The sequence below is a fragment of the Erinaceus europaeus genome, chromosome 15, assembly GCF_950295315.1.
Source record: "Erinaceus europaeus chromosome 15, mEriEur2.1, whole genome shotgun sequence".
Lineage (NCBI taxonomy): Eukaryota > Metazoa > Chordata > Mammalia > Eulipotyphla > Erinaceidae > Erinaceus > Erinaceus europaeus.
In genome coordinates, this window is record NC_080176.1 from 65561178 (window position 1) to 65582263 (window position 21086).

The 21086-nt window shown below is 39.8% G+C and overlaps 1 protein-coding gene across 1 annotated transcript in view; it reads left to right on the top strand.

Annotated features, from left to right (window-relative positions):
- The first annotated feature begins 319 nt into the window (after positions 1 to 319).
- ME2 (malic enzyme 2) overlaps positions 320 to 21086 on the top strand; it is a 57629-nt gene continuing 36862 nt past the window's right edge. Inside the window, exons 1-4 of the mRNA XM_060173890.1 lie at positions 320 to 454; positions 3294 to 3413; positions 11087 to 11220; positions 20159 to 20308. Coding sequence (XP_060029873.1) covers positions 3306 to 3413; positions 11087 to 11220; positions 20159 to 20308 — 392 coding nt within the window. The 5' untranslated portion in view covers positions 320 to 454; positions 3294 to 3305. The remainder of the gene's footprint in view (positions 455 to 3293; positions 3414 to 11086; positions 11221 to 20158; positions 20309 to 21086) is intronic.

The window sequence follows — 21086 nt, forward strand, 5'->3', positions numbered from 1 at the left end:
TCCCACTCCTCTCTTTGTGTTACAGTCATTAAATATGCAGTGTTAAAAACAAATTGGCCTGTGGAGGCATCTCATTGGTGCTATCACTCATGAACTAGCTACTCTGTTCATTCCCCAGTACCAGGACCAAGTTAAACACTTTTTTTTTTTTTCAGGAAAAGTGAAACTGGGTGAGGGGTACAGACTTTATCAACCTGAAACTTCTCTGTAACTAATAAAAGTACTGGGAAATAAAATATTTTTTAAGTGTGATTTCTTAAAGGATTTTTTCAGTTGTTCAAGATTTGTTTATTTGTTTCTATAAAAATACAGCCTTGCTACCAGTCTACACATTTTTTGGAATTGATGTAAACAGCTAAGATATCCTGTAGTTGTTCTGGATTTCTATCAGAAAAGACTGCTCTTTGCTAAGTGAAAAGAGAAATGAACCCTAGAACCTCTTCTTGGAAAATCAGTAGGTACATAGTTGTTGAAGGTCATATATTTTCCAACCTTTAATTTACTGCTATTTCAGTCCTCACTGACGTCTTTTCATGCAATTAGAATGCTAGCATTTACTAGCCTACTTGAAGTCATTGTTTCAACTTCTTTTTAAAATTCATTCTGAAATTACTGCAGATCAGGTCATAGAAGTTATACCACTTGGTCTCTTAATACTTCATTGTGTATTTGCAGGGTTATCAGATTCAGAACATTTTAAATTATCTGAGATATAGTTTATCTCCTAGTTTTGTAGTTGTCCTGGTATGATATTTTTCTCAATATGCAGTTCCCAACCTAGGCAGGTCTTGCACTTAGTTGCTGTATTTGTTTAGTCTTCTTTAAATTCTAATAGTGCCCTAGTCCTTGCCTTTTCACAACTTAATGTTTTTGAAGAAAACTGATCAGTTATTTGTGGTATGCCTCTCATCATTTGTGATGGTGCTTGTCATACAGATTTCTTGTTCTGTGGCCTTTTGGGGCACCATATTAACATGAACCATTCAGAATAGGGAAATCCATACAGACTGAAAGCTTGGTAGATGTAGGCAGTGGAGGGTAGACTAACAAGGATTAGCAGTTTAATGGGGAGGCATTACATTCTGGCATGGTAAATATTTTAGAACTAGATAGAGGGTATGGTGCATAACATTATGAACTTTTAAAATCCCTTGGAATTTTTGTTTCTGTTTTGTTTCAGAGACAGAGGCAGGGAGAGAGAGAGAGTGAGAGACCACACACCAAAGTTTCCTTCAGTGCGGTAGGGGCCAGGCTCCAACCTGGGCTGCACACATGGCAGAGCAGTGCACTCTCCAAGGATACTATCTCCCCAGCCCTGGAATTACTCATTTTAAAATGGTTGATTTTATGCTTTGTGAATTTCACCTCTGTAAAAATTAACTTTAAAATATTTCAGTGAGATGCTTTTGCCGTACCGTATATATAGACCATGGACTTCTTCATTAGAAATACAAATTTTAGACATTTATAATTTTAATGTAGAAAAATCCACTTAAAATTTATTGCAAGATATTTGTGATAAATTGCCATTGTGTATTAACTTTTATTTAAAAGGAGTTTTTTTTATCTTCCCTATTTATTGGATAGGAATAGAGAGAAATTGAGAGGAAAGGAGATGGAGAGAGAGATACCTACAGCACTAGTTCACCACTCAAGAGGCCACCCCCTTGCAGGTGGGGGCTGAAGGCTTGAACATAGGTCCTTGAGCATCGTAATACATGCACTCACCCAGGTGCAGCACTTCCTGGCCCCTGGATAACTTAGTTTTAATAGGAAAATTGATATGCAAAACAATCTCTAATTTCAGGGCTGGGTGGTGACACACCTGGTTGGGCGCACATGTTACAATACACAAGGACCTGGGTTTGAACCCCGGTCCCCACCTGCAGGGGGAAAGCTTCACAAGTGGTGAAGCAGGGCTGCGAGTGTCTCTCTGTCTCTCTCCCTCTCTATCACCCCCTTCCCTCTTATTTCTGGCTGTCTCTAATAAACAAAGATAATACAAAAACATTTTAAAAAGATCTGCGGGTTAAGCACATGTGGGGCAAAGCGCAAGGACTGGCGTAAGAATCCCTGTTCGAGTCCCCAGCTCCCCACCTGCAGGGGAGTCGCTTCACAGATGGTGAAGCAGGTCTGCAGGTGTCTTTCTCTCCCCCTCTCTGTCTTCCCCATCTCTCTCCATTTCTCTCTGTCCTATCCAACAACGACGACATCAACAACAATAATAACTATAATAATAGAAAACAAGGGCAACAAAAAGGGAAAAATAAATATAAGTAAATATTTTTTAAAAAATAGCTGTTTAAAAAGAACATTTTTAAAAAAAAAAAACCTCTTGTTTCCATCAGTAAATGTTGATGGGTTTAATATATTGGGTAGAGTTCTCCATTTTTAAAAATTGTCATATTTGTGATGGATATGGGAGTATATAAGTGTTTTCTAGCCAATTTGCATGATTTTAAAATATTAAGTGAACAGCTTTTCAAAACCACTGAAAATGTACATTACTGTAAATACTGGATATTGTGCTTTAAATTTCTCATTTTAAATTTAAAAATCTACATGAAAATTCTCGATAGCTTCTTTTCCTCTAAGTGTATATGTTCCAGATTTTCCTATCATTTACTTTTCACTTCTTTTTTTTTTTTCCTTCAGGGTTATTGCTGGGCTCGGTGCCTGCACCATGAATCCACCGCCCCTGGAGGGTATTTTTTCCCCCTTTTGTTGCCCTTGTTGTTGTAGCCTTATTGTGGTTATTATTATTGCCATTGCTGATGTTGTTCGTTGTTGGATAGGACAGAGAGAAATGGAGAGCAGAGGAGAAGACAGGGGGAGAGAAAGATAGACACCTGCAGACCTGTTTCACTGCCTGTGAAGCGACTCCCCTGCAGGTGGGGAGCCAGGGGCTCGAACCGGGATCTTTACATTGGTCCCTGTGCTTTGTGCCACATGCGCTTAACCCACTGCATCACCGCCGGACCCCCTACTTTTCACTTCTAACTGAAACTTCCACACTCATTTGCTTGCTAGCCCCTAGATGTTTCTGAACCTCTGAGTTCTTTCTCTGCCAAGTGGGAAATACATACTTGCCACACTTGTGCGGATTAGAAACAGTTAATATTTGATACTTGCTATTACCCTTTGAAAATCCAAAGGCCTATAAAAACATAAATGTATTTTGAAAAGAAGATTCCTCACATGTAGAAAGTTAAGCTTTCTATGAATACCTGTCCAGTCTGATGTATGGAAAATTTTATCATGTTCCTCATCACTGCTATCTTTTCTCTCCCCAGGTAAAAGGAAAAATGTTGTCCCGATTAAGAATAGTTGGCACTCCTTGTACCCAGACATGTCGACACTTCCACATAAAAGAGAAAGGCAAGCCACTTATGTTGAACCCAAGAACAAACAAGGTTTGTGACATTAAGCACTAGCGTGTATTTTATCTCTTCCTGGTAATGGCCTGATGTACATGTATTAGACTGCTCAAGTATAATTCCTTTTTGCATTTGTTGCTTTATACTAAAGCTGGTATTTGCTTTTTCTGCATTAATGTGTTCTTCACTTTTGTCCACATGGCAGGACTCATGGCTGCTTTGTACTTCCCTCCAATTTTTTTGAAGATAACTATTAAAATATATTTTCTCTTTTTTTATTAGTGATTTAATAATGATTTACAAAGTTATGAGGCAACAGGGATATAATTCTACACCATTCCTGCCACCAGAGTTCTGAGTCCCCATTCCCTCCATTAGAAACTGTAGTAGTCTTCTCAGGGTCACAGGGGACTTAGGGATTGTTATTTCATAATTATCTGTCTATATTTATATATTTTTGCACATTTCTTCCACAGTGCTGCCCCTCTACTCCCCTCCAAGTCAAACTTACACCCACTGCCACTTCTGAGTGTCCTTCATTTTTTCCTCTTCTTTCTCAGGTCCTGGTGGGATTGGAGTTCAGAGACCTCTGGCCATTTTCCCCTAACATTTTTCCCCTTCTGGGAATATGAATCAAAATTCTTTATGGGGGAGCAGAGGGTGAGAGTTCTGGTTTCTGTAATTGTTTCTCTGCTGGACATAGGTGTTGGCAGGTCGATCCATACCCCCAGCCTGTTCTTTCCCTAGTAGGGTAGGGTTCTGGAGAAGGGAGGTTCCAGAACACTTGGTGAGGTCTTCTTCCCAGAGAAATCAGGATAGAACCATAGTAGCACCTGCAACTTAGTGGCTGAAAGGTGTACCTTCCAGATTTAACCCCTCACAATTTCTTTCACCAGAAAAGTATTGACTTTGCTTCCTAGCTTTAGTTTAAAAAAAAAAATCCAGAAGAGTAGTCTGATCAGGACATCTGCCCAGGTGTGGGATTTATTTACTCATTCCTTCCTTTATTCCCTCTTTCATTCCTTCCTTCATTCGTTTGTTCATTCACTGCTCCAGGCTGGCTTTTTCAGAAATAGAAAGGGAAAGGCACTACAGCCTTGAAGCGTCCTCTAATGGAATAGGGGCTGGATTCAGGTCTTTATAAATGTGTATGAGAGACCAGAACACCACTTCATCCTATATGGTGTGGGGTTGAACTCATGATGCTTAATAGTTTCCTAGAGTAATTTGGGATCATAAAAACAGTAAGAGACTCAGCCTGCCTTCTAATGGCTATATACTCTTCAGTGTAGATCTAACCTCTTCTGATTCCCAGTTTCTTCATTTCCACTCCTATAAGAAAAAAAGAAAAATTGTAGTTATGTTAAAGATATAAAATACTATGCAAATGTGGGTTATTCCCTCAAGGTGACCTTTATTTTTAAATTCATTTATTAATGAGAGGGAGAAACAGAGCATGGCTCTGGCACATGCGATTCTGGATATCAAACTGGAGGCCTCATGCTTGAGAAGCCAGCACTTTGTGCACTATACTGCTAACAGGGCTGTGAAAGGTGACATTTTATCATTTTGTTAGTCTGACCTATAACTGAATATCGTTGCCAGTTTGGGCATTATGAATCACTTGTCATGTTATCAACATTATCAGCAAATATTTGGTAATTTCCTTCCGATAGATTATTCTAACTTTGGCAAGGGATGGGGGGGATAGAAGAAACCTTTTATTTCATTCAGAGCATTTTTACCTACACATTCAAGAGTTAAGAATTTATTATTATTATTATTATTATTTTATTTCTTTATTGGGGAATTAATGTTTTACATTCAACAGTAAATACAATAGTTTGTACATGCATAACATTCCCCAGTTTCCCATATAACAATACAACCCCCACTATGCCCTCTATCATCCTTCATGGACCTGTATTCTCCCCACCCACCCCAGAGTCTTTTACTTTGGTGAGATATGCCAATTCCATTTCAGGTTCTACTTGTGTTTTCTTTTCTGATCTTGTTTTTCAACTTCTGCCTGAGAGTGAGATCATCCCATATTCATCCTTCTGTTTTTGACTTATTTCACTTAACATGAATTTTTCAAGGTCCATCCAAGATCGGCTGAAAACGGTGACGTCACCATTTTTTACAGCTGAGTAGTATTCCATTGTGTATATATACCACAACTTGCTCAGCCACTCATCTGTTATTGGACACCTGGGCTGCTTCCAGGTTTTGGCTATTACAGATTGTGCTGCCAAGAACATATGTGTACACAGATATTTTTGGATAGATGTGTTGGGTTCCTTAGGATATATCCCCAGGAGAGGAATTTCAGGGTCATAGGGTAGGTCCATTTCTAGCCTTCTGAGAGTTCTCCAGACTGTTCTCCACAGAGGTTGGACCCATTGACATTCTCACCAGCAGTGTAGGAGGGTTCCTTTGACCCCACACCCTCTCCAGCATTTGCTGCTGTTACCTTTTCTGATGTGTGACATTCTCACAGGAGTGAAGTGGTATCTCATTGTTGTCTTGACTTGGATCATTTTTTCATGTGTTTCTCGTATTAGTATTATTATTCATTAGTATTATAGGGACTTCGATAAAGACTGCACTGAATTTATAGAGTGCCGTGTCAGTGTGTGTGTGTGTGTGTGTGTGTGTGTGTGTGTGTGTGATTTTTAGGATGTCTGTTTTTAAGGGTAGTTTCTTCTGCTGAAAAAAAAAATTGTCTTAGTTTGACTTAACTCTGGTGATTTATTTTTGCTTTTGTTGCTGTTAAACTTGAATCTTGCAGATATTTCCAAAACAAACACCATGAAATGTTTATTATCAATTTTGAGTTGACTTACTTTGTTGTTGTCATTACCAGGGCTTCAATGCTCTTAGTCATTTTTATAATATAGACTGAAACAGGGAGAGAGTAAAATATATCAAAGCCATAAATCTATTTTCTGTGCAGAAGGGAACATATTTGAACCTGGGTCATGTGCATGACACAGCAGGCCCGTTATGCCAGTCTTTGAATTGACTTTTGTACATGATGGTCTGGTTTCATTCTTCAACGTGTAGCTATTCAACTTTCCCAACACTGTTTATTGAAAAGACTTTTCTATTCTCATTTTCTATTTTGGGTTCGTTTGTCATAACTGTTCATGTATATGAGTACTTATTTCTGGGCTTTCAGTTCTGTTCCATTGATCTGAATATTTCTTTGTTTCAGTACCACACCGTGTTGATTATTATTGCTCTGCAAAATAGTTTTTTTTTAAATATTTATTTATTCCCTTTTGTTGCCCTGTTTTATTGTTGTAGTTATGATGTCGTCACTGTTGGATAGGACAGAGAGAAATGGAGAGAGGAGGGGAAGACAGAGAGGGGGAGAGAAAGATAGACACCTACAGACCTGCTTCACCACCTGTGAAGCGACTCCCCTGCAGGTGGGGAGCCGGGAACTCGAACCGGAGTCTTTAACGCCAACGCCTATCCTTGCACTTTGCGCCACCTGCGCTTAACCCACTGCACTACTGCCCGACTCCCTGCAATGTAGTTTTAAGTTAGAAAACGTGGTGCCTCTTGTTCTTTTTTCTTAGGATTTCTTTGCAGTTCTGGGTCTTTTGTGGTTCCAGATAATCTCTAGTATTTATTCTATTCCTTTATAAAATAGTCTTTAAAGAAGTTTATAGGGACTTTGATAAAGACTGCACTGAACTTATAGAGTGCTGTGTCAGTGTATGTGTGAGATTTCTTTTTTCTTTGCCATCTTTAGGACTTCACTGCTTCTGACTTGCTTATTTGTTTATTTGTTTGCTTGTTTTCCAGAGAAAGACAAGCAGGAAAGGGGGTGGAGTAAAACCATAACACCAAAGTTTCCTTCAGTGTAGTGGGGGCCAGCAGTAGACTGAGTAAACTATTTTGCCATCCAGATTGACTTATTTCAAAATTCTATTGAGGTAAATGTTGCTTCACTTATTAACACCAGCCTAGTTGGTTTAAGAATTAATGACCATTTTAACTTCTGTATTATAAATAAAGCACTTTTGAGTGTCCCTTAAGTCTAGAGAATAAATGATTAATTAACTCATTTCACCTACCCCTTTTCCTCCGGCCATGTTCCCCTCTGCTCACCACCCAGCTGTTCTCTGGATTTTAGTTTGTTTTGGTTTGCTTGCTTGATCTGTTTCTTTATATTCTACACATCAGTGAAACCATATGATACTTGTCTTTGACTAATTTAGAGTAACTTTTTCTTAAGTATCACTTCTTCTTTTCCTCTTCCTCTTAAGCAGCTTCTCTCCTTTCTGCCAACAATAGCCTCTCTTGTCAGCTTTGTTCTTTTTATTTTTTTTTTATTGCCACTAGGGTTACTGGGGCTTGTCACCTGCATGATAAGTCCACTGCTCCTGGCAGCCATTGTTTCCATTTTTGTTTTTTATTATATAGGACAGAAACTGAGACAGGGGTAGGGAGACAGAGACACCTGTAGACCTGCTTCACTGTTGGTGGAGCTTCCCCACTGATAGTAGGATTGGGAACTTGAACCTGGGTCCTTGCACATGGTAATGTGTGCACTTAAGTAGGTGCACCACCACATGGCCCCTTTTGTTCTCTTTCAAACTATTCTTTTATTTCTTAGATGTACATACATTTGTATAATAATGTACACTGGGGGGGTTATAAACTTAACATTTAATAATGAGAGTGTGTCTTATAACTTGCTCTTTTTCTTAGCTGTATATTTGAGAGAATTTTCTACTATACACTTATAAATTTGTGTTTAGCTACATATTATTTCATGGTATGGATGGTACCTCATGGTATGAAAACAACATTCACTCCTTTACTAATCCCTAACTGGTGGATATTTAATTTGTAGTACCCAATGAATAATAAGCAGTGTTACAAATAATCTCCTTATGTATCTCTCTTTATACTTATGTACAATTGCTATCTAGAAGTAGAGTTGCTCTGTTGTAGAGGATTTGCCTTTTTTTTTTTTTTTTTTTTAAAATCAGTGCACCGTGCAGCTCCGACTTATGGTGGTGCCAAGCACTGAATCTAGCATTTCTGGTGCCTCGGATGTTAAAGTCTGTTTCACTGTATTAATTTTTTTGTTTTCCAAATCATTTTTATTGGGGGAAATAATGGTTTATAAGACAACTGTTGGCATATAGGTATAGTTTTTTTTTTTAATTTTTATTAAAAGGAAATACAAAAAACATAGGATAAGAAGGGTACAACTCCACACATTTCCCACCACCAGAACTCCATATCCCATCCCCTCCCCTGATAGCTTTGCTATTCTTTATCCCTCTGGGAGTATGGATCCAGGGTCATTATGGGGTGCAGGGTATAGTTTCTTATCTCCCCACAGTACGTTTTGGGGACTGCTCCCAAAACCAAACCAAGTCTCCACCATCATGTGCTGGATACCCGACACCCTCTTTCCCTCCCCTCTATCTCCCTGTAGTCCAGAGACCTTTCTTTGCTGCAGTATAGTACATCTAGTCCAAGCTTCACGCTATGTTTTCTTTTTCTTGTTTTGCTTCTTTTTTTAAATTTTTTATTTTATTTATTCCCTTTTGTTGCCCTTGTTTTATTGTTGTAGTTATTATTGTTGTCGTTGTTGGATAGGACAGAGAGAAATGGAGAGAGATGGGGAAGACAGAGAGGAGGAGAGAAAGATAGACACCTGCAGACCTGCTTCACCACCTGTGAAGTGACTCCCCTGCAGGTGGGGAGTTGGGGTTCGAACCCGGATCCTTATGCTGGTCCTTGTGCTTTGCGCCACCTGCGCTTAACCCGCTGCGCTACAGCCCGACTCCCCTTGTGTTGTATGCTTTACATTGGGTTGTTCTAATTCTCCCCCGCCAAGAGAATTGGATCAGTCCAGTTAGTTTCCCGGCCCGCTTGGCCCCGCCCCTAGGAACCCCGGCAGAGTTCCAGAGTTGGAGAGTTGCCGAGTTCGAGAGTGCTTGCGCCGCCGCAAAGAGACAGCAGAGTTCTGCTTGGTGATTAGTTTGTCTTAGTTTATGAATCGTTGCTCCTGAATAAAGAAATACAGCTTCCCTGCCCAGCCGTATGTCTCTGGTTGTCTCTGTTACCCGCCCGTGAAGCTAGCCCGGCCAGCTAGAGCCAGCCCGAATTTTAACAACACCCTTGTTTTGCTTCTTAAGTATCACCTGTAAGTGAGAGCATCCTGTATTCATTCTTCTATTTTATCTCATTTAACGTGATTCCTTCAAATGCTGTCTAAAATATGGAGAAGGTGGTTTCATTATTTCTTACAGCTGAGTCATACTTCATTGTGTGTATGTACCACAGCTTTCTCAACCAATCATTTGTTGTCAGGCATCTGGATTGCTTCCATTACAAATCATGCCACTGTGAAAACAGGCATATAGAGGTCTCTTTGGAGAGGTGTTTTTGTGTTCTTTGTATAGATCCATCCCTGATAGAGGCGCTGTACTGTCTCATAGGGTAGATCCATTTCTGGTTTTCTGAGTAACTTCCAGTTTTCCACAGGGGTTGAATCAATTTAAGTTCAACAACACATTGTTTCTGTCCTTTCTGAGGTATGACATTTTCACAGGTGTGAAGAGGTGTCCATTGTTGTCTTTATTTACATTGGCTAAGCATTTTTTTTTTACAGTTGGCTTTATTTACAGTTGGCTAAGCATTTTTTTACATGTCTGTTGGACATGTGGACATCATCTTTGGTGAAAATTCTTTTCATACCCTCTCATTTTTTAGTGGGGTTATTTTTTTTTTCTTGTTGAGTATTGTGAATTCTTTATGTCATTGGCTTATCCTTTATCTGATGTATGACCCATAATGACCTCCCATTCTGTATGCTGCTTTTATGGTTTGATGATGGTTCCTTTTGCTGTGTAGAAGCATTTCAGTGTGATATAGTCCCATGGTTTTATTTCTGCTTTTGTTTTTCTTGCTGTTGAGATTGTCTTCAAACATGTTTCCAAAGCAAACATTATCGAGTATTCAGCCAGTGTTTTCTTCTATGTATTTGATGGTTTCTAGACTAATTTCCATGCCTTTGACCCAAAATGAGTTGACTTTTTGCGCAAGATGATATGTAATGATCCATTTTCATTCTTCTGCATGTTTCAACCTAATTTCACCAGCACCATTTATTGAGAAAATTATTTTCTGCATTTAGTACTCTGGGACCCCTTGTCAAAAAGTATTTGTTCATAGGCATGAAGTGTGCTAATTTTTAGATAATACGTTAAATTGCCTTCCAGGAAGTCTAAACCAATTTATAATCCCAACAACAGTATGAAGGTGACACTTCCTACACCCTGACCAGTACTAGATAAGATTAGTCTTGGGAGTCGGGTGGTAGTGCAGCGGGTTAAGCGGTAGTGCAACGGGTTAAGCGGTAGTGCAACGGGTTAAGCGCTCATGGCGCGAAGTGCAAGGACCGACGAAAAGATCCCAGTTCAAGCCCCCAGCTGCCTGCCTGCAAAGAAGTCGCTTCACAAGCAGTGAAGCAGGTCTGCAGTTGTCTGTCTTTCCTCCTCTCTGACTTCCCCTCCTCTATTTCTCTCTGTCCTATCCAACAATTACGACATCAATAACAACAACAACTACAACAACAAATATATATAAAATTTTTTTTAAAAAGGTTAGTCTTAGGACTTCTTTACAGTATTAAGTTTAATTTTAAGTTCATTGTCTGATCTTTTTCTTTTTAGGGAATGGCATTTACACTACAGGAACGACAAATGCTTGGTCTTCAAGGACTTCTACCTCCCAAAATAGAAACACAAGATATTCAAGCCCTACGATTCCATAGAAACATAAAAAAAATGAATGGACCTTTGGAAAAGTAAGAATTGATTGAATGTCAGATTTATATTGATGTTCTGATCAGAAAAGAATTTGGAGTAGTATGGTTATTATGGCATGAGAAATATATACTGTCTTATATTGGAGTTTGTGCTTTTGTCAGTTAATTATTATTCTTTTTTTCTTTTCCATTTCCATTTATTCATACATCTCTTACACCCCAATTATTACTATTTTTATTTATTTTTTATTTAAGAAAGGATAAATTAACAAAACCATAGGGTAGAAGGGGTACAACTCCATACAATTCCCACCACCCAGTCTCCATATTCCATCCCCTCCCCGATAGCTTTCCCATTCTCTATCCCTCTGGGAGCATGGACCCAGGGTTGTTGTGGGTTGCAGAAGGTGGAAGGTCTGGCTTCTGTAATTGCTTCCCCACTGAACATGGATGTTGACTGGTTGGTCCATACTCCCAGTCTGCCTCTCTCTTTCCCTAGTAGGGTGTGTCTCTGGGGAAGCGGAGCTCCAGGACACATTGGTGGGGTCTTCAGTCCAGGGAAGCCTGGCCGGCATCCTGATGGCATCTGGAACCTGGTGGCTGAAAAGAGTTAACATACAAAGCCAAACAAATTGTTGAGCAATCATGGATCCAAAGCTTGGAATAGTGGAGAGGAAGTGTTAGGGAGGTACTCACTGCAAACTCTAGTGTACTGCTTTCAGGTATACATTTTGCAGTAGTTTATGGATACGTGTGAACATATGCTCTCTCTCACAGAAACTGGTGTATATCTAGGTTTTGGGACTTTGTTAGAAAGTGATCCACCTGGGATAGAATTAGAGAATGCTATGAAAGGAAAGGTCTCACCCGAGTAATGAAGCTGAAGGGATGTCATTCCACTCGTGAAGTCTCTGGACACAGTCTGAGCTGAAGCATGTTGAGGTGGCAATCGTTGCGTTCATTAGGTTGCGATCGGCTGATGCAATATTATTTGATATGGTTTGGGAGAGGCATGCGGGAAAGTGGACCCTATCCTAAGGTTCCAGGACTGGGGGAAATATAGGCTCTATAGTGGAGATGTGAGGTTCCTGCTGTCTTAGGGTTCAAAAAGACAATGGATAGTTAATGTTATCATCACATTATTTGGTAATTGGGTTAACTTTGAAAAGTCCTTTTATTAGGGTATGCTGTATAGTACCCAGTATCTTGTAAATATCTGTGCCACTAGTTGCCTCTGGTCTAGACTTTTGAGAGAGTCCGCATATCAAATAGACAGCCTATATATTAAGAAGATTCAGTCTGTGTTTTAAAAACTTCAAGACATACAATTAATTTTTCCCCTCTCATATTAATTAACTAGTGATTTATATGACTACACTTTACTAGGAGTGTACATAAACACCATTCCCACCACCAAAAAACTGTATCCCATCCCACCCACCCACCCCCACCCCCCCACCGGCCCAGGAAGCCGCATGTCTACCCCTCACCACAGGGTTTTTACTTTGGTGCCTACTTTCAATTTAGTCAGATCCTGCTTTTAGTTTCCCTTTCAGATCTTCTTTCTCAATTTCTGTTGATGAGTGGGATCATTCCATACTCATCTTTATCTTTCTGACTTAGCTCACTTAACATAATTCCTTCTAGCTCTGTCCAAGATGGGTCAGAGAAGGTGGGTTCATTGTTCTTGATAACTGTATAGTATTCCATTGTGTGTGTGTGTGTGTATATATATATATATATATCACAGCTTTCTCAGCCATTCATATGTTGTTGGGCACCTGGGTTGCTTCCAGGTTTTAGCTCTTATGAATTGTGCTGCTATGAACATAGGAGTACACAACTCTTTTGGGTTGGGTGTTATGGAGTCCTTGGGGTGTAACTCCAGGAGAGGAATTACTGGATCATATGCAAGGTCCATGTAGCCTTGTGAGAGTTTTCCAGACTGTTCTCCACAAAGGCTGGACCAATTTACATTCCCACCAGCAATGCAAAAGGGTTCCTCTGTCCCCACAGCTTCTCCAGCATTTGTTGCTGCTGTCCTTTTTGATGTATGCCATTCTCACAGGAGTGTTGTCTTAATTTGCATTTCTCTGACAATCAGTGACCTAGAGCAGTTTTTCATATGTGTATTAGCCTTTTGGATCTCCTCTGAGGTGAATGTTTTGTTCATATCCTCAGCCCATTTTTGGATGCTAAGTTTGCTGAGCTCTTTATATATTTTGGTGATTAGTTTCTTGTCTGATATATGGCATGTGAAGATCTTCTCCCTTTCTGTGAGGGGTCTCTTTGTTTGTTTAATAGTTTCTTTGGATGTGCAGAAGCTTTTCAATTTGATGTAGTCCCATGGGTTTGTTTCTGCTTTAGTCTTTCTTGCAATTGGGTTTATTTCATCAAAGATGTCCTTGAGGTGTAGGTGGGAAAGTCTTTTACCAATGTTTTCCTCTAAGTATTTGATTGTTTCTGGTCTGACATCTAGATCTTTGATCCATTTGGAATTGATTTTTGTTTCTGGCAAGATAAAGTGGTTCGATTTCATCCTTCTGCATGTTACAACCCAGTTTTCCCAGCACCATTTATTGAAGAGAGCCTCCTTCTTCCATTTAATGCTTTGGGCCCCCTTATCAAAGATTAGATGTCCATAGGTGTGGGGAAGTTAATTATTATTCTTAAGTGCTCCCTTCAGTGAATACTTGGGTTCACTACAGTAAAATTTAGCAAAATTCATTTTATTTAAAATCACAGAGAACATTGGTTTTAAATGGGATATTCAAAACAAAAACTACCATCTTATTTGCACACATTCTATTTAATCACTTTTACTAATGTACTTTGTTTATGCCACTGCACTAGACACTGAAGATATAATCAGGTTAAGAGGTGATATTGCAGGGAGTTGGGTGGTAGCACAGTGGGATAAGCGCAGGTGGCGCAAAGCACAAGGACCAACAAAAGAATCCCGGTTCGAGCCCCCGGCTCTCCACCTATAGGGAGTCACTTCACAAGCAATAAAGCAGGTCTTCAGGTATCTATCTTTCTCTCTGTCTTATCCAATAACAATCACATCAAAAACAACTAGAACAATAAAACAACAAGGGCAACAAAAGGGAATAAATAAATAAAAGAGATGTGATTGCCATATAATATATTGTCCAATCCAAGATACTCTGGGGCGTAAAAAAGAGGAGTAGCAGAAACTGTGCTAGGCAGAATTGAGTGTATTATTACCCTAGTACTGAAAAGCTTTACTTCTTATGAGCTCATCCGACTATACTCTTTGTGACTATACTCTGTCATTGCATTTTGGATGAAGTATAGTCGTGTGTAGGACAATATGAAAAAGATACGTGGATGCTTTAAAGTTTACCTAGCCTACCTTGGCAGGTCAGCTTGCTGAAGACAACTGAAAATTAAGCAGTGTCTTAGAAGTAGAAAGCAAAATGAGAAAAAAAGGGCAAGTGTTCTCGAGAGAGGGACCAGTGTGAATAAAGGATTGAAATGTCTGTAGATTTATTAAGTATAGATTATTAATTATTGAAAACTGGTGAGTAGTTTCTTTTTAAAAAATATTTTATTTATTCCTTTTGTTGCCCTTGTTTTATTGTAGTTGTCATAGGATAGGACAGAGAGAAAATGGAGAGAAAGGGGGAGAGAAAGACAGACACCTGCAGACCTGCTTCACCGCCTATGAAGCGACTCCCCTGCAGGTGGGGGGCTGGGAGTTCGAACTGGGATCCTTAAGCTAGTCCTTGTGCTTTGCGCCACATGCACTTAACCTGCTGCGTTACCGCCCGACTCCCAGTACTTTCTTTGATATGAGCCAAAAGGTGAATGGAATAGATTGAGACATGAATGAGTGGGGTAGGAATTAATAAACTTTTAAAAGAAGTTTAGATAAGAGCAAGCAGAAAGACATTGAACTGTAAACAGAGTAGGATATGGGCTTATGGGAGAATGTTTCAGACGGGAAGGAAGTTGGGCATGCTCATAGATGGAAGGAATAAACCCCAAAAGAAGAATAATTTTATATCTCAGAGAAAGAAAAAGTGTATGGGTCTGGGGTCAAATCTGGTGGTAGAGTGATTGGCCTTGAACAAGAAAAAAAGACCAGCTCACTCTCTGTGCATGAGCAAATACAGGTATAAGTCCAGATATACTAAAGCAAGTGGTGGTGCAGAACTTGTGAAAGCTTATCATACCTGCTAGGTCCTTGATTTTCTTTGTGGTGTAGAATATGAAGCTTGTGACTAAGACTAAGAAGGACCAAGGTTGAATGAATTGGATAGGAGACTGAAGTATGTTTGGATGAAAACTGGCTCTTCAGGGCCCAGGTGGTAGTGCACCTGGATGAGCACATGTTAAAACGTGCAGGGACCTGGGTTCAAGCTCCCTGTCCTCACCTGCAAGGGGGAAGAAGCTTCACAAATCAAGAAGCTGTGCTGCAGCTATCTTTCTCCTGCCTCCTCAATTTCTCTACCTTTACCCAATAAATAAATAAACAAATATTAAGAAAAAGAGAAAATAAGTCCATCTTGTTTGTACTGGTGCTGTTCTGTCCAGCAATGTTGTTTTCTCATGGAAAAGGTGAAAATACACAAGCTTAATGCAATGATAGAGGCACTAGATAGCTAGCCAGAGAGTAGAGGGTTGTGATTAGAGTGTGAAACAATAACATTAGATTACTAAACTGAAACAGTTCTCAGCGAGGACTGTAATAATCAGTGTGAGGCACTCAGTAGAGTGACCAAAGTGCGATGAAGGAGAAAGTGATTGATAATGTTAAGGCGGCCCAAGAACTGTACAGCTCTCACATGCTAAATAGACCATCAGTTCCTCTTAATATTTCTGCTTCTGTTTCATAAAGCTTTTCTATCTTACAGCCCTGTTGTTAGTTTTCTTCCTTAGGTAGAGAAGAAATCTCTTGCCCTTTAACTCTTGCCTGTTGGTAGGATTTCTGCCCATGCTTCTGTGTAGAAAAGACTTCTCTTCTAACTTAGATTCCTCCTTGTTTAGTCAGAAAATATTTGCACACCAGTTGTAGTTCATATACTCACTCATTACTAGAAGCATGGAAGTGTATAAGGCAGTAGTTTCTAACTCATATCATCTAGGCTGGTGGGAAGATAGAAAAGTGAAAAGAGGGTTACAAAAGAGGGAGTATGGTGTTAGGGGAGCTGAAAAAAGGGAAATTTAAGATATATAATTGTGTGGTAGGCAAGTAGAACAAGCAGAAAAAGACCCCCAGGGAACATGGCATATGGAAGGTGTGAGTAGGACTGTGGCTGAATAGAGGGTGTTCCCGGGAGAGAATGCAGAGCGAGTAGCAATTCCAAGGAAAGAGTCATGGTGCATTTGATTCCAGTAAGTGCAGAATGAAGGAGACAAAACTAAAAAGTAGGCTGAGGTCGTGTAACTATTTTAGTAACTTAACTTTTTTTTTTTTTTTAGTAATTTATTTCTTTATTGGGGAATTAATGTTTTACATTCAACAGTAAATACAATAGTTTGTACATGCATGACATTCCCCAGATTCCCATTTAACAATACAACCCCCACTATGTCATTCATCATCTTTCATGGACCTGTATTCTACCCACCCACCCACCCACCCCAGAGTCTTTTACTTTGGTGTAATACTCCAATTCCATTTCAGGTTCGACTTGTGTTTTCTTTTCTAATCTTGATTTTCAACTTCGGCCTGAGAGTGAGATCATCCCATATTCATCCTTCTGTTGTAACTTAACTTTTTTATTATTTATTAATTTTTTTCTTTTGGATAGAGGCAGAGAGAAATTGAGAGGGAAGAGGAGATAAAGAGCAAAAGATTGGGGCTACGCATTGGCACACGTGGTTAAGTGTACACATTATGGTGAGCAGGGACCCAGGTTCATGCCCCTAGACCCCATCTGCAGAAGGAAAGCTTCACAAGTGGTGAAACAGAGCTGCAGGTGTCTGTCTCTCCCTCTCTAGTTCCCCTCATCTCAATTACTCTCTGTTTCTATCCAATAAATAAATAAATAAATAAATAATGTTTTTAAAAAGCAAGAGATTCACCTGTAGCACTGTCACTACTCATGAACCTTCCCCTCTGCAGATGGGACCTCGGGCTTGAGCCTGGCTCCTGGTGTACTATGATGTGTGCACTCAACCAGGTGTGCCATCACCAGGCCCTTTTATTTTATTTTTTAATGGCTCTTAGAAGGTGTTTAAGAATAAAAATCGTCAGAGTTAAGCTTTTTAAAGATTTCTATTTATTTTGCATAGAGACAAAAAATTGAGAGGGAAAAAGGGGAGATAGGGAAAGAGATGCCCGCAGCACTGCTTCAACCCTTGGGAAGCTTCCCTCCTGCAGGTAAGGACTGGCGGCTTGATCCCAGTTGCTTGTGTATTAGCATGCGTGTGCTCAGCCAGGTGTGCCACTGTCTAGCCCCTTGATTAGAGTTAAGTTTTTTTTTTTATAGCCCACTGTTAAAATTCAATCTGATTACTAGTTTGAAGTCTTAAGTGCTTAGATTGAAGGAACATATACTCAGAGCTGTGTTCTGTGCAACAAAAAGTTTGAGACATTCGATCCATCTTTTCTCTCTTGTATAAATTGAATAGTAATTTGTGAGACTATAAGTTAATAGGAGTGTATATTAAGAGTTAAATTTTTAAGAGATTAGAGCAGAGGGACAAAACTGCATGTATAACAACCAGTTGAAAAGCCCTTGAGATGAGAAAAGATAGTGGCACTTGGGTGCAGGTGGAGGGAGGATATATTTGAAAAGTCTTTAGCATATAGAATATAGACTGGAAGACTTGACTTAGTCAATTGGAATAGGATAGGAAAAGAAGAAATCAAGAATAAAAAGATAACAGAAGGAAAAATTAGTTGAGGGGAAGATAAGTCAGCTTTTGTTAATTCAAGATGGTTACCAATTTTTCAAAACATTTCCCTGCTTCCTAAACTGTATTTAAGTCATTGTTCATAAGAATTGATCATTACCTCTCTTATGCTACACCTGTGCTCTGTATAGATCAAATAATGCCTATAAGCCTACTCAGTTATGAACTTCATCAAGACAGGGGTTACTGAGTATGACCCTTGTTCAGAAACACTGTCTTGCACATAGTTGGTATTTAGTAAATATTTGAGTGAATACCAGTTAAGTTTCCATCCTTATTTGTGTGTCAGTCTTCTTGAGCTTCTTCTTCTTCTAGCATTTGCCCTTCTTCCGTAGCCAGTCAACAGCGTCAGGTTGAGCCTGATGTAAAGTTTTGAAACCTCCTTTGAATCTGGAGAGGTGGCAGTCGTTGACTATGTGGGTCATAGTCTGTCTGTAGCCGCAGGGGCAGTTCGGGTCGTCTCTGGCTCCCCAGCGATGGAACATAGCAGCGCACCGGCCATGGCCTGTTCGATAGCGATTGAGGAGGGCCCAATCATAACGTGCTAGGTCAAAGCCGGGTTGACGCTTGCAGGGGTCTGTGATGAGGTGTTTGTTCTTTACCTCAGCTGACTGCCAACTCTGTTTCCAAGAGTCTGGAACAGAGAAGTTCAGTGTAGGCGTAGGGGACCAGATTGGGTGACGAGACTTCAAGCGTTGGACAGGGTGGGCGAAGATATCCGCGTATATTGGCAGGTCTGGTCGAGCATAGACGTGGGAAATGAACTTAGATGATGCCGCATCCCTACGAATATCTGGCGGGGCGATGTTGCTAAGAACTGGCAGCCATGGAACCGGGGTGGAACGGATGGTTCCAGAAATTATCCTCGCGGAGGAATATAATTTGAAATCGACCAGGTGGACATGGGGGCTATGGAACCATACTGGGGCACAGTATTCTGCAGTGGAATAGCATAATGCCAGAGATGATGATCGTAGTGTGGAAGCGCTCGCGCCCCATGAGGAGCTGGCCAGTCTTGCAATGATGTGATTCCTCGCGCCCACCTTTGCTGCAGTTTTTATGAGATGTTTGTGAAATGACAGAGTGCGATCGAGAGTAACGCCAAGATAGACTGGCTGGGCTTCATGCCGGATTCTCGTATCGCCAAGCTGCACATTCAGCTCACGCGAGACCGAGGCATGGTGTAGATGGAAAACAGTTGATACCGTTTTTGCAGTGCTAGGGATTAGTCGCCATTTTTTACAGTAATCAGATATCAGAGACATGTCTTTCGTGAGTGTTTCCTCGAGGATGTCGAACTTTGATGCCTGAGTTGCACAGCAGATGTCATCGGCATAGATGAACTTCCTTGAAGAAGTTTCTGGGAGGTCATTGATGTAAATATTAAATAGCGTAGGAGCCAGAACAGAGCCCTGGGGGAGACCACTTGAGACAAGTCTCCATCTGCTAGACTTGTCACCCAGATGCACCCGGAATCTTCTGTTTTAGAGAGGAAACCATATAGTGTTGGCCACCCATGGAGGCAGGCATCTTGAGATCTTGACTAGGAGACCACAGTGCCAGACCGTGTCATAGGCTGCTGTGAGATCAACAAAGACAGCACCCATCTTTAAATTCTTCTGGAATCCATTTTCAATGTAAGTTGAGAGGGCCAGGGCTTGTTCGCAGGTAGATCTTCCTGGGCGGAAACCAGCTTGGGCAGGTGATAGGAATTTCTCTGTAAGAGGAGAAATACATAACAGAAGCAGCCTCTCAAGGAGTTTGTAACACTTGAGCAATAACTCCTCAATGGTGGGTTGTCTCGTGATGATCTTTTCACTGCCTTTGTCTAGAGAACCTGACTTAGATAAGGACTCTATAAATATTAGCTGTTGTTCTAAATATTAGCTCTTTTCATCGGCATCTACCATTTAAACATAATATAATTTTTATGAAATTTCAGTCCTGTGTGTTAAAAATAGTGACATTTGGGGTTTTCTTTGCTGAGAGAGGGGTGCTAAGCTTTAGACAGGAGATTTAACTTGCAGAGGCTAAACCTTTGAATGCACTTCTGAATGGTATAGACATTATTTTCTTTGCTTAATTTCAGATACATCTATATAATGGGAATTCAAGAAAGAAATGAGAAATTGTTCTACAGAATTCTACAAGATGATATTGAAAGTCTAATGCCAATTGTATACACACCAACAGTTGGTCTTGCCTGTTCCCAGTATGGACACATTTTTAGAAGACCAAAGTAAGATTTATTTTTAAAAACATTTATAGATGGCTAATCTGTAGAAAGAATAACACTCCGTAACACCTATTTCATTTCTACTTTATGTGGTGTAGTCTTATCTCACCCACACTTTTTACTTTATACACCATGAAGGGATTAATAAAAACTCAACATGTTCATATCTTTTATTTTTGTAGAAATAGCATCATTCATTCTTAACCTTCTATGAGTTATGGTTATTAGAATTGTATCTCCTATATAAAAAATGGTGGGTACTATTCTGGTGGCAAATTTCCAGCAATATCAGTTGGAGTTTTTAGCAGTCTGGCCCGACTTAGGGATTGATTTTCTCATTTTTCATCAACTTTGGTTTCTGTTTGCTATTTTTATGAATTCTCTTAAATTTTCACTTCAAAGAGTTCTGCTATCTCCAAATACTCTAACTGAAAAAGGATATTGGAATGGGCATTGACTCAAGCTCTTGCATAAATGACTTTATCCCTCTAGATCTGTCTTGTTATTTAAAAGAGGGATACTAGTACCTAGCAAACAAAAGCTGAGGTCAGATGAGGAAACTGATGCTTACGTGGGGGTTGATAATATAATGGTTATGCAAAGGACTCTTATGCGTGGGGCTCCAAAGTCCCAGTTTCAGTCCCCCACCATAAGCCAGAGTTGATAGTGCTCTGGTTAAAAAAAAAAGAAGAAAGAAAAAAGAAAAGAAACTGATGCTTTAGTTTGTTGCATTATTTTTTAATAAATTTGAATTGTCTTCTTCTAAACTCATTTTCTTCAG